This window comes from Hippichthys cyanospilos, chromosome 12 (genome assembly GCF_059441005.1).
Source record: "Hippichthys cyanospilos isolate Australia breed blue-spotted pipefish chromosome 12, RoL_Hcya_1.0, whole genome shotgun sequence".
Lineage (NCBI taxonomy): Eukaryota > Metazoa > Chordata > Actinopteri > Syngnathiformes > Syngnathidae > Hippichthys > Hippichthys cyanospilos.
The window spans coordinates 2,624,416-2,650,651 of record NC_142380.1 but is presented as its reverse complement, the minus strand read 5'-3'; the positions used below and the strand labels follow the sequence as shown (position 1 = coordinate 2,650,651).

The following is a 26,236-nucleotide window of genomic DNA, read 5'->3' as shown; positions in this document are numbered from 1 at the left end:
TTTTTTCTCACGCTTTGAATCCTGTGGTTTAAAGACCAGTGCGGCTTATTGTATTTTTTTTTTTTGTCACCAGGAGGCAATATCCCGCTAAGCATAGGGAAACGCTATCAAAGTTTTGATTTTCGGTTTGAACAGCTGTTTTACTTATCACAGGGGGTCATTCTACGATCAGGTGTGTTACTATTGTGTTAGTGCAGTACTCCAACAATCCGAGTGTGTAAAATAAAACTAAATTAAAACAAATATATAAATGTACCATATTTACGCGTAAACAACTGCCGTTACAACCTGCGGCTTATCGTCCGGCGCAGCCTTTACGTGACAAAAATAGATTTTCTGTTCAATTTTTGCTCCTGCGGCTTACAACCCGGTACGGCTTACAGTCCAAAAAATACGGCGCATACCTATAATTTTATCAGTCTCATTCGATATGCAATGCGTGCACATAAAAATCAAATCAAGCAAATCCTGCAAGAGATGCTGATAGGCAGTACAGGTGGGACTGAAGTAAACAAAGTGACGATCTCCATATTAGGATATTATGAGTAAAGACATATTGCACCACCATGCTTTGTTGAACGTATCCCACCAATAAAGTCAACAGAACAAAAACCGCGCCGTGATTGTATTTTAATCCAATTGCCCGATTATTCCGGCCTCCCATTGGCCGTTCATTATTCTCGCAAGGCGCCCGTGTGGGTTGTTATCACCCAATCAGGCGCAGGTCTGTATTCCGGAGCGCGCGCTTTCGTTTGCATCCTTTAAACCCTGCGAGCCTTGGCTCTCTGCGGACCCGCCAACGGAACGCCTAATTCCAAAGTAAACTGATTGCTGGCTGCAACCAGATTATACCATGATGATGTTAGCCAAATGAGATCGCTACTCGGATGCAGCCGGGGCAGGCGAGGATGCTTGCTGCAAGATGACTGATCAGCATGTTAAGAGAAACAAGTTTGGAGGAAGGGAAGAGGAAAAAAAAAAAAAAAAACGAGGCGGAAGGGGCGGTAGAAATCGAAAGGGTGCGAGTGAGTTGTGTGTGTGCGGCGTGGGGGTGAGCGGGAATGCAATTTGCTTCTCACCTCAGGCGACTGGGCTCTGAGGCCAGTAAATATGCAAACAAGCCGAGCCTGGCCATCAATATGAAGACCCCGGATGATTACTAATCTCCACCGTAGAAGTGGATTGAGATGTGCTCAGCGTCGCCGTGCAACATACGCAAGCAGACCATGCAATGGGGTGCGAGTTCAAACTTAGACAAAGTTTCGAGTGGATCGCACCTTGACTGGCGACCCTGCATACCAATCAACTCATGCGCTCCCCTTCCCAAAATGACAGGTGTTGTACTGTAGCTAACATTCATCTGCGTAATACAAATAGAAAACCTTCATATCTTCAAACGGAGCTCTCTGTGTGCCAAGAACAAACCACTCCAAAATGTCTCTTAGATCCAATGTGAATTATGCGCGGAAAAACATCCTTGCAAAACAGATGGAAATCCCAGCGGATTTCTTCCTGGTTAAATAAAGGTGGGAAAAAAATTCTTAATATACAAGTACATATATATATATATATATATATATATATATATATAATATACAAGTACATATAAATTTTTCAATCCTGTAGCAAAAGTATAAAATAAATCATAGTAAATAAATACCAAAATAAATGTTTCATACAGTATTTATGATATTTTGAATATATTTGAAAATGAAAAAATATTAAAACATAACATAAATAGAAAGGAAATAAAATAAATGAAAATATAGATAAATAAAAAAAATAATAAAAAAGAGATAATACATAAATAAAATACATTAAAAAATAGATAATAAATAGCAAAATAAATGTTTCATAAAGTATGAAATTTTGAGTATTTAAAAATTAAAAATATGAATATATAGCATAGTAAGTAAACTAAATACATAAAATAAATAACAAGAAAAAGATAATACATAAATAAAATAAAAATAGATAATACATAAATAAAATAAATAATAAAAAATAGATAATATATAAATAACACACATTAACAAATACATAATAAATGAATAAATAAAATAGATAATAAAAAATGAATAGTAAATAAATAAATATTCTAGCGTCATTAGTTGTGAGCACGGCTTAGTTCGAAAAGCTGATCTAGCGGATGCCTCGGGGTGGCTAGAGGTTATCTTCCTGGGAAAACCAGAAAAGGCTAGACTCGCCTGAAATTGTACTCAATGACTCAACTAACATGAATTAGTCATCTTCCAAACAGTTTACTTGAGTAAGACAAAAGATTTGGTGGAACAAATATTAGATAAGAACCTAACAGCTCAGAGAATGAAGATCAAATAGGCCAAAATATAAAATAAAAGGAATATGCCAACTGAATACATATATTATTCTTATCAAACGATGTTTAATTTTAAACAAATTAATTTTAAACAAATTAATCACCAATATTTTCGCCAATAATTGCGTTTTTGAACAACTATTTTCTATGAAGCTCATAACAGGTAACGATTAAAACATCAAATCAAAATGAATTATTTCAAAGACTTCTGTGATAGTTTCCTTTGAACCTTTAATATGAACATTTGCCTGTAAAATACAAAAGTTGAACAAAACAGGCAAATCTGATTCATCCTTAAGCAACTTTTTAAAGTGAAATTACATAACACACCTTTGCCTCGGTGACACTGCGGGGAAATGTATTCCCTTTTGTATTCCGCATAACCTTAAAAATGAGTTTGACACCCTGGATCCTTCTTTTTCTCCCCCTTCTTCCTGTCCATGAAATCCTGGCCGTCTGCTTTCCTCAACCTTGATTGCGCCGCCGTCACAAACATGGCCGTCCGCGTCGGAGCTTAGCAGTCCAAGACCCTGTCAGCTACAAGGAAAGGAGGAAGGACGGACTAGGGAGTTGTCTGTGGCCCTAGGTGCAGCGCCTGAGGGTGAACTACGTGTGGAGGGTAGTTAGTGCGGCGCACAGGAGTTTGCGGGTGAATCCGCTCATTTTGGGAAGACTTCAGGTGCATTTGCATTATCACCTTGAGGCAACGCTTCAAAATGAAAAAAAAAAAGACCTTGACATAAAAATGCAGCCTAAAATGACATCTTTCTTGGCTGTTTTATCCCAGAATACAGCACTTTGCAAGTGGTGAAGAAATTCGATTTTGTGAGCAGGCCAAGCTCGTCCGGTGCTGCTCTGTTTCGCTGGTTGTAATGGAAATTTACCAAGTCGAGTTTATTTGTATAGTCAGGAATCAACGCAGGCTCAAAGGGCTTCACAGGTGAAAAAGAAGTCATATAGAACATCATAAATACAGAACAAACAAAAAAAACTCCCAGAAGGGGAAGGAAAAACTCCAAAACCCCATCTGGGGAAAATAAGAAACCTTCAGAAGGGGCCGCAGGTGGGAGGAGCCTTGCTCAACAGGTTGCATGAAATTAGATTAAATTAGATGATTAAAAGTCTTGTCCAAACATACGCAATTGTTTGTTTGTAGTATTTTCTAACATACTTTATAAAATATTGCCACAAGAAACAAATGTCTCGGAATAAGCTGCTATTAGTTTGTTGATTTAAAGGCATTCAGGGCTCTTTCGACTGCCCTAAAAACGAGCTCTGGGAGCGGATGTTGATTGTACATGAATATAATTAAACTTTTTTGGGCTGAAAACGGCAAAATAAGTCCCATATCTTAAACTTGACACCCATTTTGAATTTCATGTCGTGATTATCAAACCGTAATTGGAATTGTGCATATCCTGATGAGGATGGAGAAGGTCAGTTAGTGCCTCTCATCCAAGCAGTCATCTGACCAGGCCTTCGATTTCTCCCCTTAGCGAGGACGCGCACCGCTGGCTAACCGGACCCTCGGAACCATCCATCTCCCCGGCCATCAATCTCCCGCCCCCTCCCGTTTATCCGTTCTCACCGGCGGCCAAAGGGCCGCGTCTCCTGTGCGGCCCCGATCATCTCCTCCCATTTCCTCTGCCATTTATTTTCCCCGCCACTTGAGCGAGCGGCTTCTCAAGGTGGAGCCGCTCGTCCTCAGCAAGACGCTTTCGCCCTCCGATCCCACGCTCCAGCCCCCTTTCGCGCCGCCGCCGCCGCCTCCTCGGAAGGCGTTGTTTACTCACCGTCCGGGCCCGCGTCTCCGTCTTTTGTTTTATTCCGTGCCAGTCTCCTCCTCCGCATTCCCTCCCTCCCTCCCTCCCTCCCTCCATCCTGTCGCGGCTCCTCAGTATTCCGCTGCCGTCTCGCGCGGAGTGATTTTGCCCAGACACGTCTGGCTCCGGGTAAAGTGCGGTCCCCGGAGAGCGTGCGCCGCAGCCCCTTAGGTCGCCGGCACCATGAATACATTATGATCCCCATTTCCATCCTGTTGCCACGGCAGCACTTTTGGAAGCCGCGGGGTGATTAGGACGAGCGCTGTCGATATAGCCTGATAGGAGTTGGGTGCGGGAGCTGGCCTTTTTCGACACCGTTCATTTCCACGCACGCGTCGCGGGTTTCCGGTTGACCCGGGCAAAGGCGTTTCTCATGATGGTTGCCAATATCAAGCTATGAACTACAGCTGCGTTTGGCGTCTTCGCATTGTTGCGTCTAGATCCGTTTTTACAGGATAAGGAAGGAATCGTATTTTTGTGTTGTCTATGTCTTTAATCAATAGTCTGCCTACTCTATATTTTTTTGAACCCTTGTGCGGTATTCTGTCCAATCCTCTAAGGGAAATTGTTAAAAAAAGACACAATAGAGCTGAAATTTCACCCAGTCACACTTCAACATTTGATATTGTCAACATCTGTGTGAAATTTCAGCTCCCCGGTGTCTCCTTTTAACTCTTTCAATGCCAGGGATGTATTTTCGGGTTCTTTAAGAGTTCGGACATTAAATCCCAGATACTTACGTAATAAACCGATACTTTAGTCCATAAAAGTGACTACACATGTGAAGGTGATGTCAGCTGGTCATGAAAGTGAAACTATTGGTTCAAGTTTAAAAAGAAGAGCCGATTGGGGTGTTCTATGAGTCTTGGGGCAAATTTGACCCATTTCGACATGACCTTAAAGTCCTTTATTGACTTTTCTTTAAAGTGACACTGTGTAAGATTTAGACCGTTTTTCATTAAAAACGATGATGAAAACACAAGGGAGCTGAAATATCACCCCCATGGTGACTTGTCAAACTTCAACATTTAACGCTGTCGACATCTGTGTGAAATTTCAGCTCCCTGATGTCTCCTTTTAAATCAATCAATGCCAGGGACATACTTTCACGTTCTTTAAGAGTCCAGAAATGAAATCCCAGGTACTTAAGTATCAATTTAATACTCAAGTATTTAAAAATTAATGTCATTAATGTACTAAAGTCTCCACTTAATACTTAATACTTAGGTCACCATGTCTGTTATAGCTACGGACAGCAGGAGGTGCTGCATTTACCATTATCCGTCCATATAACAGACATAACAACCTCCGGAGGAGTGCCACCCCCCCACGTAATATCATTTCACGATAAGCAGATCTACGATTATATTTGAAACACACAAGAACACATTTATATGCAGGTTTTTGAAATTGATAATCATTGAAGTTATTCCTTTTTACTGAAAAACGCTCTAAATCTTACACAGTGTCACTTTAAAGAAAAGTCAATAAAGGACTTTTAGGTCATGTCGAAATGGGTCCAATTTGCCCCAAGACTCTTAGAACACTCCAATGGGCTCCTCTTTTTAAACTTGAACCAACCGTTTCACTTTCATGACCAGCTGACATCACCTTCACGTGCCTAGTATTTTGCCTTGACTGATTTCCTCACATAGCAAGCGACTCTCTACCTTTTATATTCTGCCCCCCCCCCTTTCACCTTTCTTCTTTTGCGTGAGGGTGGGTGCGAGACTCGGTGCGCGTGATGTATAAAACATGGTGCCTCAGGTAGAGGATGTTGGCGAGGAAGCCGTGTCCCCCCCCTCCTAAATGGCCGGCCGTGTGCACGCGCCTAACACTTCACTGAGCAATCTGTCAACATGTCAGCAACACATGTTTTGTAAAAAGCCTCTGGTGGGAGCCAGGGGAGGAGGAGAAAAAGCACTCCTGCCAGACCAGAGAGGAAATGTTTTTTTTTCTCTCTCTTCTCCATGCTGTGGATTTTCTATTGCTGCTGCTCAATCCCATGGGGATCACCATCCACATACACACGCACGTTGTCTGCGCTTCAGAAATTTGAGCCGAGGTAGTGGTTGGTGGGGGCCCTCCAGGGGGTTTTACCACCCCCCACCCCACTTTTTTTTTTTCTTTTCTGAAATTGTGAAGATATATTGTGGCAAGTCCCCAAGCGGACTTTTGTAATACCTGAGTTTCTGGAAATTACCAGCGGCTCCCCCGAGGGAGGGCTTTATCCACATCAGGAAGGGGAGCAGAGCTCAGTTGGGAGGTGACTTAATGCATGGCTGAAATAAAAGAATTTTTCTCCCTTCTATTTTAACTTCCTTCCTTTAGTCCCTATACTCCCTCTCTTCCCTCCTCGCCCCGTCGTATAGTTTACTCCTCTTGACGGGCCTCCAGTTTAATAAAGTTTCATAGGATTCCGCCGCTGCCGACAGCTCGACAAATACCCCCGTGTGCTCCCTTTTGTCGGCGGTACCGGCTTTTCGTTATGTGCACGCGCGCAAATGTGATTGCTGCCTTTTGTTGATGGTTTTTTTTCTTCTTCTTCTTCTCCGCTGCCCTCCCGTCTCGCTCCCTCTCTGCATTTTGTCTTCATCTCGCCCCCCCCCTCACGACTTGTCTCCCACTTGAGTACGCGCGCACAGTGCAAATGCACACAGTCAAACTCTGTCACATGCGGTTGAGCTTATTGTTTGGTCTGCGCCCCCCCCCACACGCGAATGTATTCCCTTTTGTATTCTGCATGTTTTCTTGTATTGTGCAGAGATGCAGATAGAATACAGTTTGCCCCGAGTTACCCTTTGTGCAGCTAGCATTGAAATTCTTGGCAAGTCAATCTATAACGCAAACTTGACTGCCATTGGATGTATGGGGAAAAAAAAAAGAAAGCGATTTCAATGACCTAAACGTACATGCAGGAAACAGATGCTGAGTATTTCTAAACATGTTTAAACAATTACCTGTGTTGTGATGTCAGTTGCTATGGTCATGGATTTGTCTTCTTCTGGCATTTTTTGTATTTATTTCTTTTTATTGGTTACTTTTTTGACTAGTTATTATGATACTTTAGGTAGCTTTATGATGTCATAAAGGATTGACACCTGATGGTATATAAAACCTGATATGATGTTTTCCTGCACCGCATACGCAAATTTCAGACTCGTTATCGGCCCAGCAGTATAATTAGGCATCGCGTATAAGTGTGTTTACAGTTTAGTACATTCTTGTCCTTGCGTAAACAGCAACACATTTCTCAAATGTTAGTGGGGTTTGTGGGTCCAACCTCTCAAAAGGTGATGACAAATTCATATTTTTAAACTTAAAAAAGATCTCCCACCACCAAAGCCTTTATCCTCTTCCCCCTCTCGTCTGTTGGTAAATAATTAAATTTTCTTCTTGTTCCAAGTGCTGGTCTTAATAGGGACTAGAAGCTATGGACATGGCTAAACAAGGCTGCCTGGCTCAGCAGTGAAACAGAGGGATTTGGGCTACAAGAGGGCAGCGTTGCTCCCTTCAAAAAGGCTAACATTAATTAGACCCTATAGGATAAAGGTTAGCTGAGGCGGAGGCTGAGGGAAGTGCCGATTTGATGTGTGGCCAATCCTAATAGAAAGTGCTGATGAAACTTACATGTGTGCTCACAGAAAAAAAACATATATATATATATATATATATATATATATATATATATATATATATATATATATATCTGTATAGTTTTTCTGTAATACTCAAAATACAATAGCCCCATTTTAGTTTCTTCTAAATTCCATTTTGAGGCAGTATATGTAATTAAATATTTAACAGTGGCTTAATGTTGTTATTGTTTCAAGCAAATACTTAACTAATACGTTTCAATACATCATCAACAAGTATACTGTACATAGATAATACTGCAGTATTATGTATGAATGGCCGGATAATAAAAAATTAAAACTCTATTTTTGTTTTTCTGGGTGATTGGGATTTTCATCTGATTTAAACAAAGCGATATACCCAACAATAAATTATTTAAGGATTTGATTTAAAAAAAAAATGTGCATGGTGTTCATAAAATCATAACGTATAGCCATTTTAAATCAGTTTTGACGTCATCTTAGTCATAGCTAGCGATTCAGAACTTGTTTATAACTCACATTATGAACTGTTGAGCATTTCTGTTGTAAGCATTCTATCACTCGTGCAAAATTTTCATGATTTAGCTGGTTTTCAAAATGACAAAGTCATCCAGAATTCGATTTATTGCCTAGTTTTAATCTCGCAAATTACCGGCATTGAGAAAGCGTGGGGATATTTTCAAAGCAAAACATACTTAAAAAAAAACCTGTATAAAAGTCGGCTATTTCTGATGCTTTCTAGTCTCATTAGTAGCCAGTATATAACTTCAATTAAAATGCACTTGAACTCCATCAAAAACAAGTGTACATTTCTGCAGGGGAAAAAAAATATGTATCTCCAAATGTTGAATCCTGAATCTCTTCTATTTACTATTTTACAATTGAGCTATAAATACCATCGGTGGCTGTTGCATAGTACTGTATGTATTTGCGATTATCTTATTTTAACATTCACTACACCGTAGAAAGGCCAAGGCAGATTGCTAACTCAAGAGAATTCCATATTTAGAAAGTCATGTTTCCTTTTTGTCACGTCGCATTACAATAACACCAGCTTCTCTTTTTTTTTCTCCGCGGAAGAAGGCTGGAGCTTTTTTTATGAAGGAACCAACAAAAAAAACAAGTTTATCGCTTGTGTGTCTGTTGCATTGTAGTTGCCATAACTGAGCCGAGAACCGATAATGCAAAGTCCCCGATTTTTAGACGTGAATAATCACCCGATATCACCCTGGTCACCCCAAAATGCAAATCAGGACCAGGCCGCTCACCTCTGAACTTTGGACTTTCCCGCTGTTGACTTTACGACGTCTCTTGCAACTATCCCTTGCTGATTCATCACCATATTTGCGCAGCAAATTTAATTAAAGGTCACCCTCGTTGTAATATTCTCCTGATAATTCAGATAGCAACTTGAGCACCGGTGCCGCTTTTATTACCTCCTCAATGTATATTCCAATTATAACCATACAGAACCAATACACATTAGCCCCATATTAGCATCGCACATCTTGTCTGCGTCAGGCAGATTAAGAAAAAGTAATTATCTGATATGGGTGTTGCTGTCAGTGATAGATGATATTGGGAGAGCGTTATGCATGCGGCGGTCTTTATCCTATATCAAGATCCCTGGAAGGAGTCCATCATGAATCCATCGCGCTTCCTAAAGCTTCGCCAGTGTTCGATTGTTCCGATGTTTCCTCAAGCGGACGTCGAGCCGAACGTTTTCTTTATATTAATTTGTGCAGCCACACCAGTTTGAACACGGTGTTTGGATTATTATTGTGTTTGTGGAATATGAATGAAGCTGTCAAATACATGTTTTTATCCATCTCAGGGGGCGGCCATTTTGTCAAATGCTGTTCGCTAAAAATTACCTAACACTTGCTAAGGGCTCAGGAAAGACCTAGAGCTGGGTGTTATGGGTTAGAGTTAATTTATTTATTTCTTTTTTTCTGTAAAAGGTTGGTGTAAAAATAGCTGGCTGAATGAGTTAAAAATAATAATAATAATAATAACTTGTTGCTTGCAGATATCACCATTACTCAAGGCTTTGCTAATGACCAGTCATGGTTAAATTCAAGTAAAATTAATGATGAGTTGACTATCCCTTTAAACGCTACAATTAAGTAGTTACTGATGTAATACTATTCTATTGTACTAATGTACTATTGTAAACTGCCCACCCGAAAATCTGCCACATTTGCAAAATCGCAGAGTCCACGCGGAACGGATTTTCCGCACCGCGTATCTCCTGGAATTTTTTTACGAACGGATAACATGGCGGACGAACTATTGCTTATGGAAGTTGACCGGTAAAAACACCTTTATGATTCGTCTGAAAAGGAACACCGCGATACAAATACAAATACCGCAAAATCGTAGTAGTAGAGTAGTGTTATTTGTATGCTTTAGAGTCAATTTACTGCCACCTATAGTATGGGAGAATATTGTCTGACTGCATGGGAAAGTATAAACCAAGCTAGACTTTTCCTGCAGGCTTGTTTTCGCCGTAGTAAATTTCATTGCAACGCTAATGCAGAAAAAAACATTTCATATTAAGCAACGGGGGGATTTTTCCTTGTAGGGGGAAGTAAGAAAGGGAAACGCTTCAATGCATGGCGGTTTTTTCACACTGAGGAATTTTCGTGCAAATGTAGGTTTCATTGTAGAGGAGTTTTACTATAGTAGTGATCCAAGTTAAGAGTGAAGCGTTTGGCCTTGGCTGAGGTCTTCCCGCCACCAAGTGGCTTTTTCATTTGGTGTTGGCTGGCGTTCCCGTCGAATTCCTCTCCTGGGAGGGAAACACAAATAGCGTCCCAGGTGGTGGTGATGCGTTACTAAGTAAGTAAAGCCTAGCAGTGATTGCCTTCTTGCAAATTAGGAACTTCCTTTAAGGATCTAGGAGGAGGAGAAACAACTAGAAGATTGCTTTTTATTTTTTCTTCTTCTGTAGTGACCCCGGGAAGAAAAAAAAATCAGAATTCAACCAAAAATCTGCTGTTGAATAGCTAATCAGGAATGAATCCATTTGCAGCGATGGATAAATAAGTAAAATTACCCTGCAGTCATTTGCCTGCTTGTATTCCGGCCCCTTGTACAAAACAGGCTAGCGTGCACATGTATTTGCGTAGCGCTTATTAGCATTACGATACAGCCTGGATACAATCGAAAAGGTGCCGGTGGAAACAAAGCAAACCCTGAAATCTGTCAGCCATTTGCGCTCGCATACTGTCCACACATGTCGGGAGTCTTCTGGCACGCTTAAGTGGGCCCAGGGAAGTGCTGGTTCAGGGCCCGTTCGGTTCTCCGGGGAGCATCCGCCTCCCTCCCAACCACCCGCCAATCTCCCAGCCCCTTCCCCCTTCCTGTGCAGTCTGTGGACGCAGTGTGGGGCAACAAGGTTGCGCAAAAAAAAAAAAAACACACATACACACACCAGCATGTCCTTAGGAGTCCACTCAAAAACAAGGAGAATCATCACAGTGGTAATTGTTTCGAGAGAGAGATCAGAAGAATTATTGGAAAAAGCGGGAAATCTCGCCGTGGCTTTTGTTACTTTGACGCGTTCGCCACATTGATCCACCCTTCCATCTGTCGTCTTTTTACCCGCGCCCCGTCTTCTTCTGCTTGCTGCTGCCGCTTGGAAGTCGGATTCAAAAGTGCAGAGAGGAGCCTTCTGGCTCGCGCAGAGAGGAGGGATGAAGCTGTTTATTCATCTGGAGGGTATTAGAGGCATGATTAAGGAGAGGAGGGAGCGGCGAGGCCGATGCGACGTCGGAATGGCTCGTTCATTGGCCTGCCGCCGGGATGCGGGCCAACCAAAAAATTCCGAGTAGAATGACTGGAAAAGAACTTGCGAAATTTGATTCTCGCAGGAAAAAGGACAGAAGTGAAGCAAAATGTCTGTCGAGAGCTAATTATTAATAAATGCGGCTTCTCCTGGACCTTGCAGAGGTGTCAGCCCCGCAGTCACTGAGGGTTAAGAAATCTTGACATTTAAGACAGGGATGCATGAAAATACATGGTCTTGCTTGAGTAGATGCCTGTTTTTTTTTTTCATATGTGGTTGTTTTTTCTTCCCCTCCCGCTCCGCTCTCTGTGTTTTCGTCTCCCTCCCGGGCTGTCTCCTGTTGTTCTACCACTGACAAGCATGGGCGCCTTTGAGGAGATATCAAATAGAACCTCTGTGTATTAATCAGGGAAAAAAAACTGAAGTCACAGGTCAAAAAGCAAAGGGTAGACATTTTCTGTCTGTGTGGAGAAGCAAAAGTACCCCCCCCTCCCCTATATATATATATATATATATATATATATATATATATATATATATATATATATATATATATATATATATATATATATATATATATATATATATATATATATATATATATATATATATATATATATATATATATATATATATATATATATATATATAAATTTAGCAAAGTTCAGCTAGCTTGCTAGCACTGTTGGTCGATTCATATCCAAGTTTGCTGTAATTGGGTTAAAAACAATATAGGAGACCTGGGAGACTGTTCTCGTGTTTCTTGAAACTTTCTAATGAAGTAGTTGTACAGTGTCAGTATTTTTCGACACACAAATATTTTCCTCAAAGCTGATACATAAGTCATATTCACCTGAATAAGTAAAAAGAGAGGGAATAAAAGTGCACAGTGCACACGGTGAGCATACATTAGAAGAAGTGCATTGAATGGATTGCTGGATCTTGCACCTGATCTGCCGCAGTGATGAGGGAACAACACACACACACACACCCACACACACACGTCCTGCCCGCCCTGTCCTCCCTCAGAGCCAGTGCAGTGAGGCAGGCGATGGAGGGGCCATGCTGTGGGACAGATTGTCATCCTCTCCTCTCCCCCTGTGAGACTCACTGTGGCCATTGGATAAGCCAAGGCCTGCAGGACAGCCTTCTTCCTGTTTGCGCTTATGCCTCAAACCCTTCCCTCTGACAGGCACTACCGGCAACATCTCGTAAAACACCGCAAATCGAGTTGTTTTCACGTGCGTTCTTCAATCCGCGAAATTACTGGCAAAGTAGCTCGCGACCTGGCTAAACATCTGAACGGCTTCTATCCGCAGGTCATCCGGATTCTGAACAAATCCCTAACGTGCTAATCTGCCGCATCACCAGTCACTTTACCGCATGCACGCACGCACCTTACAAATCCTGCACAGTGCAGGACAGCTTGAAGACATAATATTTTGCACTGCGTGATATTTTGCACTATACATATACAATTTCTTCCACTCTAATCCATAATATGCTCAGAATGTAAATCTATTCATTTTTTAGCGGTTCATGACTACTTCCCGTATTGCTCTATTACTGTTTTTTTGTTTTATTGCCTACTTTATTATTTGCTCGATTGTGGAATGAACAGGATAAGGATTTAATTGTGTAGCATTACTATGCACATGACAATAAAACTCTTGAATCTTGAATCCCGATTAAACAACTAACAGCTAGCTGAATGACTGATCAATGGATTTGTTTGCTACCTAGCTAACTGGCTAAACTCACTGACCAACTCAAGAGTTTAAAAGAATTATAATTACAATCCCTTTAAACATCAGCAATCAGAAACCTTAAAATATATTGTTTGGTTGATTTGAAAACAGTTTCTGAGTTTATTTTACTAAAAAAAACTTTTGCGCCATATAAATTGCTTTTATAATAGGAGCAAATATATCATATCACAATTTCAAACAGGCAGTTATGAACATATTAATCGTAAAAAAAAGATCTTTATATCTGAAATGCAGAAGTAAAAATGGGAAGAATTTACATGGAGATAAGTCGTTTTATTTTTTGGTCTCACTCAAAATGAAAACTTGCCATTTATATATAAGGTGCATCGTATTTTAAGGCGCATTGTCAGCTTTTGAGAAAATTGAAGCTTTTTTGTTTTTGGTGCGAAAATGCGGGACTGTTTTTTTTTTAATGTCCATTCATATCTGTTGGGTAGGGGCATATCTACCATGCAACATGTCATCCATTTTTCATGGTGTCTCACTAACATGGGCCAACGACAAAAAAAAAAAAAAAAACGGTAAATGATGAGCGGCCGCCCTACTTTTCCTCAGCTCTGGCCTTCCATTTGTCTAACTTTCCCCGGGTGCCAGTGGGGCAGTGTGATTTCTGGGACAGTGACCAAGTGTGCCTGTCTGAGCTGGGGGACGCTGCTAATGTGGACAAAGTAGTTGACGCTTTGCCGCTTTCCCCGTGGCTGAGAGGCAGGACCATGAGGCTACTGGCGTAATGGATGCTCAGACCTCAGAGTCCAGGCGGCGCTTGACGCCCCTCCGTGGCGTCCTGCACTTTAAGGCTTGTGATGTTAGGCTAAAAGAACTGAGGAAACCGCGAGAAGTGAAGTCTAATTTCATCTGTTGACATCCCGCCTTGACCTCGAGCAATGCTCATACCCACAAGTAGATGCACACACAATCCTAACCCCTCCCCTTTCATCCCGAAGCATTGATTGATCTCTCGCGACGCCGAGGGGGACCTGACATTTGCCAGTTATGCGTAAAGGTATATTGCGTTTGCGTGGTTAAAAAAAAAAAAAAAGTAATAAAAGGAATAGGTGCAAAAAATTCACAGAAAAAACTAATTTCTTCATTTCAATCAATTACAGTACATAAAACAACATTATTTACAAATGTGTACCTTATTTCAACAAATAATTGCCAAATAATTTATCACCATATGTTTCTTTTCATGATTCATTCCACATAACTTTCAAAATAAAATAGAACCTACTAACTTACTGCCTGACTGATTTCTGCCCACAACAAAGCACAATATGAAAAAAAAAAAACTAGTAGTAGTAAATTACTGACTAACAAGAGCTAACTACATAGCTATATACTGCACTTTTTTATCGCTTAACAAATGTGAAAGAGTGGCTTGACTAGCTAGCCAACAAGCTACCTTATTAGCGGTTGGATACCTACTGAAATTAATGCTATCAAAGTTGCTCTCACGAGTAAATTATTTTCATAATGTGGCATTCAAATATCTAGCTTACGAACTAATTTTCACCCGCTGTCAACTAGCAAACAAATTGGCAAGCTAACTCACGGACTAGATCGACTAATAGCTAGGCAGCTAGCCAAGAGCATAACAACAATAAACACAAGAAAACAGCTCCCTCAAACTAATGTTTATGTTACAAAAATGGGTAAGGTTATTGCAGTAATAAGTTACTGTGCCAGATTTGGAATCTACAAACGCAAAACTCACAATGCAAGTACGAATCGTGCTGCTAATGCTAGTAGCGACTCCAAACATGGTTTTTGAAAAAGAAATTCTTTCAAAAAAACTGGTTCAAGGTGCAAGGAGATAATGTGAAAATTCATTTTGCCGCATCCTATATTCGATCTTAAGTGACAGCGTCACGACAAGCGTGTTCGGAAACACGCCGCTATTTGGGCATCAGGAAAGGTAAAAGTGCTGAGATGACACGTGCGGCTGTCTCGCGGGGAAACTCTCGCTACTTCTTCCGGAATAATAATAATACAAAAAGAAAAGATGGCGTCTGTGAATATGAAGTGAGGTCACGGTGTTACATCAGACAAGTTGTCACTTTTTTTTTTGTTTTGTTTATTCAATCAGTCCCCAGTCCCACTTGTGCCAACAAAAACAATCAAATCACATCTCTTATGACAAGCGTACACGCCAAGATAAGCTTTAGACTTGGAAGGCGTTAATGAAAATTAAATGTGGAATTAAGTTACTCCTGGTCCTAAATACATCTTGAAAAATAACCACTTCACACTCACATTCCCAACTACGAAAACGTCCATAAATCTCCACTTTGTGACATTACATTTGTTACATTTGTCAAAATCTGATCATCGTGGTCCAGCGGCGATGAAAACCAAAAAATGACCAACTATTCCAAAGGGGGGACTGTCTCATCAGGAGAATTAATGTCACGCTCTCTTAAAAATATGCCCATGTATTTTGTTAGGACCCAAATTTATTAATAGCGGACATAAATCAAAACGTATCCTCTGGGTTTTGGAGTCCAAAAATGGCAGCCGACCTGTTCCCAGATTTAAGGGCTTTATTTGAACAGGAGTATTTACTCTGGGAAAGGTTACTATGAATGAACACAGAGGAAGCAGAGCACAAAGAACACTTCAGTCTGCTACGGGAAACCTCCGAACCTGCGTGCGAGAGAAAAAAAAAATATGCTTATTACTTGTGTAAATACAAGAGATTTTTTTTTTCCCTTTAATGCGGTGCTCCTGCATGCATGAAATTTACTAGATACATGAAGGAAACTAAAGGACGGATGTGAGAGGTGTTTGCCTTCAGCCATTGGTTTGTGGCTTTGTTTGTTGGTTTACATTTCACACAAAAAATACCGCGTATGATTTTCATTAACCTTCAAGGACTTTGCTTTTACTTCTCTCATTACCACCATTAAAGTCAGGGTCGTAATTAAATCTTACAAAAGAGCCACAAAAAAAAAAAAATACAGGCTTAAAAAATTCTTAGTTGTCTGTTAAATGGAGGAATTGTGAAATATAACAGATGGGAGGCCATTTTGAATTCATACGCATGTTTTTCAATCAAATAATGGTTGAATTACGAATTGTACTTCTTCAGACGGAAGTTCTTTCTGATTGGACAGAATTTGGCAGCACTACTGCCGCCTAGTGGCTCGGCATGTTCGTAAGTGAACAAAACTTAAAAGAGCCCTGGTCAGGTGAAGACGAGGCCTTATATCAATCAATCAATCAATCAAGTTTTATTTGTATCGCCCCGAATCACCAAAGTCTCAAAAGTCTTCACAGATGAAAAAAGGTCACGTGGAGACTTCCTTCAAAAACAGAAGTCATACAGACATCTTTTCGGTGTAAGGTACACAACAGCATCCCCTGTCAAAGCTCCCAGAAGGGGAAGGAAAAACTCAAAAACGCCAATTTGGGGAAAATCAGAAACCTTCAGAAGGGACCACAGGGGGGAGGAGCCCCCTTCCACTCCCACAGGTTGAAGTGGATGCTGCATGTACCAAATACAGACAAATAGATACACATTACAGGTACACAATATAAATTACAGAAAACATATTGTGCCATATAGTGCAATGATGACTTGTACTTAGACGACTTATTTAGCTAACATTACCGCGCCATTACCATTACCAACACACCAAAGACTAAACGCCTTTCCAGCGAGGGTTTGCTATCCTGGAAGTAAAGACTTAAGACCCCGTCTCCCCAGCTATGTTACACCCCCTGCAGCCGGGGTTGTTTCGTTCCATATAGGAGACATTTACCGGAGCGAGCGGGAGGCGGCGGCGCAGGCGTTGAGGGGTAGGGACAAAACTCCCAAAGAGGGACAGGCCTTAAGATGGAGGTCTTCCTCCCAGGATGTGACAGGCTGTTGGCTGAAGGATGCTCAGGAAGGCCTTGGCAGTCCAACAAAGACAGCCCTTCAGCTGCAGGGTGTAGTTTTTCAGGCCCCAGCATCCCCTTTGGCAGCAGCACAGAGAGCGCCGGCGTGCAACGGGCCCCCGGCCCGAGAGACTGGGAAGTAAGGCCCGTTCTTTTATTTACTCAGGCTGCTGCTGAGGCCTGGGCATTTCTTGTCAGGGTGAAGAAGGGGAAAAAAACAAGTCGGTCTCTCTCTTTCCTCTGCTGGTCTCCCGAGGAAGGATTGCGCTTTCATGCACGGTTGTTCTCATACTTGTTTTGGCCATTGGACTTCTATCTCTGTTTTCGGTGCATGTGTGGGTGAGAACGAGAGAATGGACCTGCGCGGACAAAAAATACAAGAAAAATCTTGTTTTTATTGTCCTGCCACTAAAACAAAGAACTAAGTCACTATTTCTTTACAGAAGCAGAACCTCGCAGCCTCCGGGGATATTATATCGTTAATAAATCATATAGTGCAGCTTCTATGGTCGGACCTCTTTTCTTTGCGCTTTGATTACATTTTGGCAATTTATTTTCTCCGTTGTCAATAATGAAAACTGAAAGAAGACGTTAGATTTGATTTTTAATTCCTTATTTTAACAGGTCGAACCATTGTTCAAGTTTAGGAATATTAATGAATATTTTGGTCTTTTCCCTCAATGCGTCCCACAGCTTTTCAAAAAAAAAAAAATGGCGGTGGCTATAGGAATGGTAGCAGTAAGATGAAATAGCGTCCCAGCGGTTCATTACACACCTATCTACAGGTTCTAGTGGCATTTAGCATAATATAATAATATATAGGTGTGTTATAGATTACACTGATTACTGGTGATCATTTTCACTTCCCTGGCACGTTTATTATCATTATTATTGTTATAAAATATCAAAAAATCCCAGGGCCTGTAACCTAATCGATGAAAGTGGGAATTTTTTAACTCATTTTCCAAAGATGCTGGACTTGTAAACAAGTAATATATACCAACAGTTTTTTTTTCATAAAAAAAAAAAATCAGTTGTGAAAGGGTTAAGAAAAAATGAATTTAAGTTCTTATTTGTACTGACTCAGAGGCTTTTCAATTTATTCGACCTTAGCAGTACGTATTCCATTTCTGATGATATTTTTGGTTGAATTCCGATTTTGATCAGTCGTTGTTTTTATGTGGTTTTGCTGAGTTTTTATTCATAAAATGTTATAAAATGTTTATGCAAAACACACGTCAGCGTCTGAATTATATGAGCGCGCGTCGTCTGATTTCAGAAGCATTCTTATTTTCCTCCGAACGCTTCGATTGAATCTGCGTGGCGATCGTCCCGTCGTCTTGTTCTGATACGCCAGAATATTACTTGACGGTCTATTATCCCGACGCCATCATTCATTCTCTTTGTCGAAGACAAAATCCCTTCTTTGAAATTGATGTTTATGCGTCCTTGGAGTAATGGCGCTAAATAAATAATTGACATCAAGCAAATAAGCAAACAATAGAGCGACGGCTTGACGGTGTCCCAAGGCAAACGCATCCTCATTTAGGAGCGTCGGGTTTCATTTAACCTCGCGTACGGGCACATTTGTTTGTTTGTTTTATAGCGTTGTCTTAACGCCGATGCGTTTGACTGTAAGGCATGGGCCGGGGTCGTTCTTCACGCGGCGGAGAGCGAGAGGGCAGAACCGCCCCCTCTGCGGAGGAGGCCCCCGCACTGAGTCAGCCTCCCCCCCGCCAAACCGAGCCAGGCTCGCACCTTGAGAGGGATGCGCGGAGTGGGCGCCTCGCCAGCGGGGGAAGGTATCGGCGAGTGCGGAGGTGGGCTCTCCACGCCGCGCTCGCAGCAGTTTACGCCGGGGGCGGGGATGAGGGAACGGCCTCCTCCGACCGCATCTGTTTCCTGAAGATAGGCCCCGATGGGGGGGGCGAGTATTCCGAGAGGGCATGATATCCTGATGAAGGGCGGTTGTAAAAACAACAGCGAGGGGAAAAGAAGGAGACACTTGGATTTGTCAGCTCAACCCCGAGAAGAGTCTTCATAAATCTTCGCAGTTTCCTCTCGTTTTCCCGTTTCTAAGTTTTGGCCTTTTGACATGGCTTTTTCTGAAGGGGTTGGGATTGCGCGGTTTTATTTAGGTAGGGAAGTGGAGAGCGCTTGGAAATTGGACGGCAGGAAGAAGTGGCCTGCAACCTTTTGAACTTGTGGAAGTGGTGTTTTCCACTCGCGTTACTGTACAATGCAACAGAGACGGGACGTCAGCACTTTTGCGTATCAGGAGAGCGTCAAGTATTTGGAACGCGCGCGGGAGCGATATTGTCGGTGTCCCCTGAGATTCTCTGCACCTGCTTGCCCTTGAAAAGTGAGGCTACGCACGCAGGGATTTTAAAGGAGTCATTTTCTCTTACGCGTAAATGCCCAAGCAACGGATGGCGCTGTATCTCCGCAAAGTCGTTTTCGCCAGCCCGAGTAACGTTACGAGCAACCATGACTGTTTTTACATGTACGTAGTTAGCATTCGGGTTAACTCTTTCGATGACATGGGCGAGAATTCTCGTCTTTTAAAATAGTAATGACAATAATAAATGCAATACTTGTCCATATGTTTTTTTTTATAGAGGGTAGCTGACACCCTTGACTAATGCTTACCTAATATAAGCCAATTGAGCACTGTAGTGATAACTGTGACCATTGCATGGCAGTGTTTACGCACGTATTGCACAGCTGAACTGAAGAATGAAAGTCAATCTTTCATACAATATTGTCTCGGCCTTGAAACGAGTGAAAATGCTAAATATATTGACCATCTATAGGTTTATATCTCTGTTTACATGCTTTATAATCCCCATTTGCATACTTTAACTAAGGCAGTTATTTGAATTGTTACTTCGATTTAAAACATAATTATATTGAATAGTAGTGCATTCAGATAAAATAAAAATCTAGTTTTACTTCATTAAAGAACAATTATAAATACTGAAAGCAAAAAAAAAAAACATATTTCCTCCGAATAATGAACAAACAACAGGTTGTTATTTAATCAATGAAACTAATAATAAAACGGAGCTGTGAGTTGCCTTAGACGGCCCTCAAAATCCTGAACAACCTTCTAAAAATGTTTTACTTTATTTGCCTGGTCTGATTTGTGTGCACATTTTGGGATTTTTGCATAGGTTTAGCCCGTGAAAAACAGCATAATTTTCTTTGCAAATAGCATATCTTCTTCTTGATTAATCCCGAAATTGAGTGTACGAGCAAAACGTACCCCGAAATGGTATTTTTTGATACGCCATTAGACAATAGACGCTCACATGTGTCGTGTCCCTCGTAGGCCTCCTCTGTGCAATGCACTTTTTCACCCATTATAACTTGCCTGGCAGCTTTGCATGCTGATAAATATGATAATAATGTTCGTTCTATAATCGGATATATATTGACGGATGTTCCGAAGGCTCAACTTTTCATGAAAATCATTTGTCTTGCGGCGGAGGCTTCCTAAAGGCTATGTATGGCTGTGGTAGAAATTGCGCATTTAATCTTTTCACACCCCCATCAGAGTGGAATTTTTCTTGTGTTCCGTCTTGCTTTAAAGTTAGTACTCTTGTTTTTTCCCCCCTATTTTTTTTATAGTCTTGTAGCTTTTCAGAGACATTAGAAATGTTCTAATTTACCTCATGCCAAGCTTACATCCTCAAGTACACCCACTGTCTTGCTTTGGCTTTAAATGTCAGAGAGATTGTGTTATGAGTCACAGTGGGCAAAGCCATTACATGGCCACATACAAGGTTAATTGTGGTAAAAGTATTTCTTCTTATTATCATCTCTAATTATACTTTATATTATGTGTTTTAGTGTAACTTTGTGGATAACATCTACGGAAAGTCATGGGTTTGTTATTTAAGGGACGAAATCATTCACACCGCGCTTGCAATTTTGCTACCGTGCTTCTCAAACTATTTTCAGTGACGTGAAATAAGCGTTCAGCCGTCCCCTTAAGACTTAAAACAAAGCGCTGTGCCATTCATGTCTGATTTATTAAAATATGGAACTACATTTGTAGTGGTATCTCCAGGCGTATTTTTTTTTTCAGCATCTCCAGAACATTTGTTGAATAAATTTGCGACATATAATTTATAGCTTGCTATTACTCCCATATATGACATATGGGATTTTATGGTGCAAAGTGTATGTAACAAATGCCTATTTTGGAGCTATAAGAGAGCAATAAGAATTTTTAGTCAAGCTAAATATATAGAAACAACAAAACAATTATTTATTCATTTAAATACTTGGAAATTTCATGATCTAGCAGAGTTCTATACTCCACAAATAATGTATATAATAATGCTCTGTGCTCAAGTATCCTGAAGCTGTTTGAAAATAGAGATTGTTTTTATGACATGAGGAGGACCAGTGTTGTCAAAAAGCACAAAACGAGGACTAACAAATGTTAAAGGTGTAAATCTGTGGAATATTTACGGAAAGGATTTGTTGTTCGAATCAATGTTTTCAAAAGAATGTTTAAACTCAAATTACTGAACCAAATATAACATTAAAATGAAAACGTTTTGACTTTTGGATGGATGAATTTCAAGCTGAAAAAAAAAGATAGATCATGTGCCATCAACTGCTTTATTTCTGGCTCCTTTGCCGGAAATTTGTGTCACGAATGACGATCATGGATATAAATATTATTCGCAAGAGTCACTACAAGACAATTTAGCACCATGAGTTTCATTATATTGCAATGCTGTTGCTCTTAATTCGAAAAGAATAATGCACGGTTCCTGTCACCGATTTGAAACGTATTAATAAGATTCGCTGATACCTAAATCTTAAGTACCTTCACGTACCTCCAGGGGTTCCGGAACCCCCAGACGAGAGCCACCGTTTCAGTGTACATCTAAGATCTTCGCATGTATATTTTTCCCCAGAACAGCCTTACCGACTGTTCCTTTTTCCCTTCCAGACGGCGCGGACATCGAGGACGACCCATCATGTTCTTGGCCGGCGTCTTCTCCCTCCAGTAAGGATCAGACGTCTCCGGGACACTGCGAGGACTATGATTTCGGAGAGGACGAAGGGGGACCGGGCTTGCCGTACCCGTGCCAATTCTGCAGCAAGTCTTTCAGCCGCCTGAGCTTCCTCAAACGTCACGAGCAGAGCCACGGCGACAAGCTCCCGTTCAGCTGCACCTTCTGCAGCCGTCTGTTCAAGCACAAGCGCAGCCGCGACCGCCACGTCAAGCTGCACACGGGCGACAAGAAGTACCACTGCGGCGAATGCGACTCGGCCTTCTCCCGGAGCGACCACCTGAAAATCCACATGAAAACCCACGCCTCCAACAAACCACACAAGTGCCCGGTGTGCCGCCGAGGCTTCCTCTCCTCCAGCTCGCTGCACGGCCACATGCAAGTGCACGAAAGAGGCAAGGAGGGCGGCGCCTCCAGCCTATCCAGGGTTGACGACTGGAAGCTGAAAGAGACGCGCAAGTGCGGCCGTTGCGAGGAAGGTTTCGACGTCCCCGAAGACCTTCAAAGGCACATCGCCGAGTGCCACCCCGAGTGCTCGCCGTCGGAGGACGGCGGACTGTGCGCCACCCTTCAGTGCATCTATTGCCACGAACCCTTCGGCGACGAGGGCGCCCTGCTGACCCACATCGACCAGGCCCACAGCCGGGACCGGAAGAGCCACTCGTGCGCTATCTGCTCCGAGCACTTTTTGTCCGTGGAGGACCTCTACGCTCACATGGACATCCACCAGCTCCCAGAGTCCAGTAACCACAGTAACAGCCCGTCTTTGCTGACCGTGGGCTACACCTCTGTCTCCAGCACCACCCCTGACTCCAACCTCTCCGTGGACAGCTCGACGATGGTGGAGACCGCGCCGCCGGTGCCCAAGACTCGGGGCAGGAGGAAGAGGGCCGCTCACAATGCGTCGGACGTCGGGGGGCGAGCCGCCAAACAGCCAAAGGTTTCTTACAGTTGCATGTACTGCAACAAGCAAGTGTTCTCCAGTCTGGCCGTGCTTCAGATTCACCTCCGGACCATGCATCTTGATAAGCCCGAGCAGGCTCACACCTGCCAGTTCTGCTTGGAGGTCCTGCCCTCGTTATTAAACCTTAACGAACATCTGAAGCAGGTCCACAATGCCGAAGGCCACGCGGCCCTGCTCGCCGGCTTGTCCGACTCGCTCCTCCAGTGCAACTTTTGCCCCGAGATACTTAGTGATCTCAACGCCCTTCAGGAGCATATCCGCTGTTCCCATGGCTTCCCAAGTCCCGTGGCCAAGGAGAGCAATGCCTTCTTCTGCCCGCAGTGCTTCATGGGTTTTTTGACAGAGACCACCTTGGAAGAGCATGTTCGTCAGACTCACTGTGACGGAGGCAGCCTGCGTTTCGACTCTCCTCTGGCCGTCACCCCCAAGGAACCCATCGTCGAGGTGTACTCCTGCTCATACTGCACAAATTCGCCCATATTCAACAGTGTTCTGAAGCTCAACAAGCACATCAAGGAGAATCACAAGAACATTCCCCTTGCACTTAACTACATCAATAACGGAAAAAAGTCCATGCACGCTCTCAGCCCCTCCTCCCCGATAACTGTCGAACAGGCGTCAATACTCAAGCAAGGCGGCTCCGCCGCTCGAACCTCCAGCGAATTCATTTGCAACCAATGCGGGGCCAAGTATACCAACTTAGATCTTTTCCAGACTCACCTGAAGACTCACCTAGATGGTCTGCAGCCTCAACTCACTTGCCCGCAGTGCAACAAAGAGTTCCCCAACCAGGAGTCCCTCCTGAAGCACGTCACCATTCACTTCACGATAACATCCACGTATTACATCTGCGAGAGTTGCGACAAGCAGTTCACGTCCGTGGACGACCTGCAAAAGCACCTGCTGGACATGCACACTTTTGTGTTCTTTCGTTGCACGCTGTGTCAGGAGGTGTTTGACTCAAAGGTGTCCACGCAGCTCCATTTAGCTGTGAAGCACAGCAACGAGAAGAAAGTCTACCGCTGCACTTCCTGCAACTGGGACTTCAGGCACGAGACGGATCTGCAGTTACATGTCAAACACAGCCACCTGGAAAACCACGGCCGAGCCCATCGCTGCATCTTCTGCGGGGAGTCGTTCGGGACGGAGGTAGAGCTGCAGTGTCACATCACCACCCACAGCAAGAAGTACAACTGCCGCTTCTGCAGCAAGGCCTTCCATGCCATTGTGCTGCTGGAGAAGCATCTGAGGGAAAAACATTGCGTGTTTGAGGGGAAGTCGCAGAACTGTGGCGCGAACGGATCCGCTGCCGGCGGGCCGGACGGTCATCCAAAAGAGGAGGCGGAGTTGCAAGGTCTCCTAACCAACAGTCACGGCACGGGGACCACGGGAGGATCCGCGGTGGAGTCCCAGAACAGCCACGACGGAAGCGAGGAGGAGGTGGAGACGGCAGAGCCCATGTACAGTTGTGACATCTGCGGGGCCTCGTACACAATGGAGTCGCTTCTCACCAACCACCAGCTGAGGGATCACAACATTCGCCCCGGTGAGAGCGCCATGATGAAAAGGAAAGCCGAGATGATCAAAGGAAACCACAAGTGCAACGTATGCTCTCGCACGTTTTTCTCCGAGGCCGGTCTAAGGGAACATATGCAGACCCACCTTGGGCCCGTCAAGCACTACATGTGTCCCATCTGCGGAGAGCGTTTCCCTTCTTTGCTCACCCTGACGGAACACAAGGTCACCCACAGCAAAAGCCTGGATACCGGCAGCTGCCGCATTTGTAAGATGCCTTTGCATAGCGAGGAGGACTTCCTGGAGCACTGTCAGATGCACCCCGACCTGAGAAACTCCCTCACGGGTTTCCGGTGCGTGGTCTGCATGCAGACGGTCACCTCCACACTGGAGCTCAAGATCCACGGGACCTTCCACATGCAAAAAACGGGGACCATGTCTGCAAACCAATCCATTGGGCGCGGCGGTGCCATCTCTCATAACCAGCAGCTCCATCAAGCCCAAAAACCCTTCAAGTGCGCCTCTTGCTTGAAAGATTTCCGTTCAAAGCAGGACCTGGTTAAGCTGGACATCAACGGTCTGCCTTATGGACTTTGCGCCTCCTGCGTGGCCAACGCCGGTTCCAAGAGCTCCAGCCCGACGATGAACGGAGGCAGACAACAGCCGCAGCAGGGGGGCGCCACCACGCCGGCGCCCAACGCGGCTCAATGGATCCAGGGAGAGAGCCTTAGCCCAGGCGAGGGGAAAGGCAAAGCCGTCTCCTCCTCGTCCTCGTCCACATCCTCGACGGCGGCCGCGAAGACGCGGTGCTCGACCTGCAACGTGAAGTTTGAATCCGAGGCGGAACTTCATAACCACGTGCAGACGGTGCACGCGGGGGAAAGCGGCGGCGGACAGCTGAAGACACCCCAGATGTCCCCCATGCCCAGATCGAGTCCGTCGCAAACCGAGGAGGTATTCCGGCCGATTTTCTACGACCGCTTCGTACCGTATATTTACGTTCATTTTATTCATCTTGGTCCTATTTTACAGAAGAAGACGTACCAGTGCATCAAATGTCAGATGGTATTCTACAGCGAATGGGACATTCAAGTCCACGTGGCAAACCATATGCTTGGTAGGACATTATTTTTTATTTGTATGTGTGTGAGTATGTGTGTCCTATCTGCTTTTTGAATATATTGACTTTCTAAGTTTCGAAGGTACTTATATAAGAATAAACATTTATGGATAGGGCCCCACCAATAATAGATTTTTTTTATAGGCCGAAAAATCCTAATCGTTAACATTAGTAAGAAATTATTGGTGTTATCAGACTCGAGAGCGCCACCGTCATCCATTTAATTATTCAAATTAGAACATTTAATCATTTTTGAGCATGAACCACACAGTGTGAAAATCTAATAAAATATTTGACCCTGTCTCATTTAGGCTCACAAGTTTCTGGATCAGATCACAAACTAGGTGGAATTACTTTCATATTTTAACTTCATTCCCCAAGTGTTGTG

The 26,236-nt window shown here is 43.1% G+C and overlaps 1 protein-coding gene across 5 annotated transcripts in view; it reads left to right on the top strand.

The window, feature by feature from the left end:
- Positions 1–26,236, top strand: part of znf521 (zinc finger protein 521) — a 123,964-nt gene that overhangs the window by 37,100 nt on the left and 60,628 nt on the right. For 2 of the 5 annotated variants that reach the window (XM_088430038.1, XM_088430037.1), the window contains 3 exons: positions 22,186–25,682; positions 25,761–25,845; positions 26,160–26,192. In XM_088430038.1, the coding sequence (XP_088286164.1) occupies positions 22,186–25,682; positions 25,761–25,845; positions 26,160–26,192 (3,615 nt within the window). The remainder of the gene's footprint in view (positions 1–22,185; positions 25,683–25,760; positions 25,846–26,159; positions 26,193–26,236) is intronic. The other 3 variants (XM_088430039.1, XM_088430041.1, XM_088430040.1) reach the window with 3 other exon arrangements.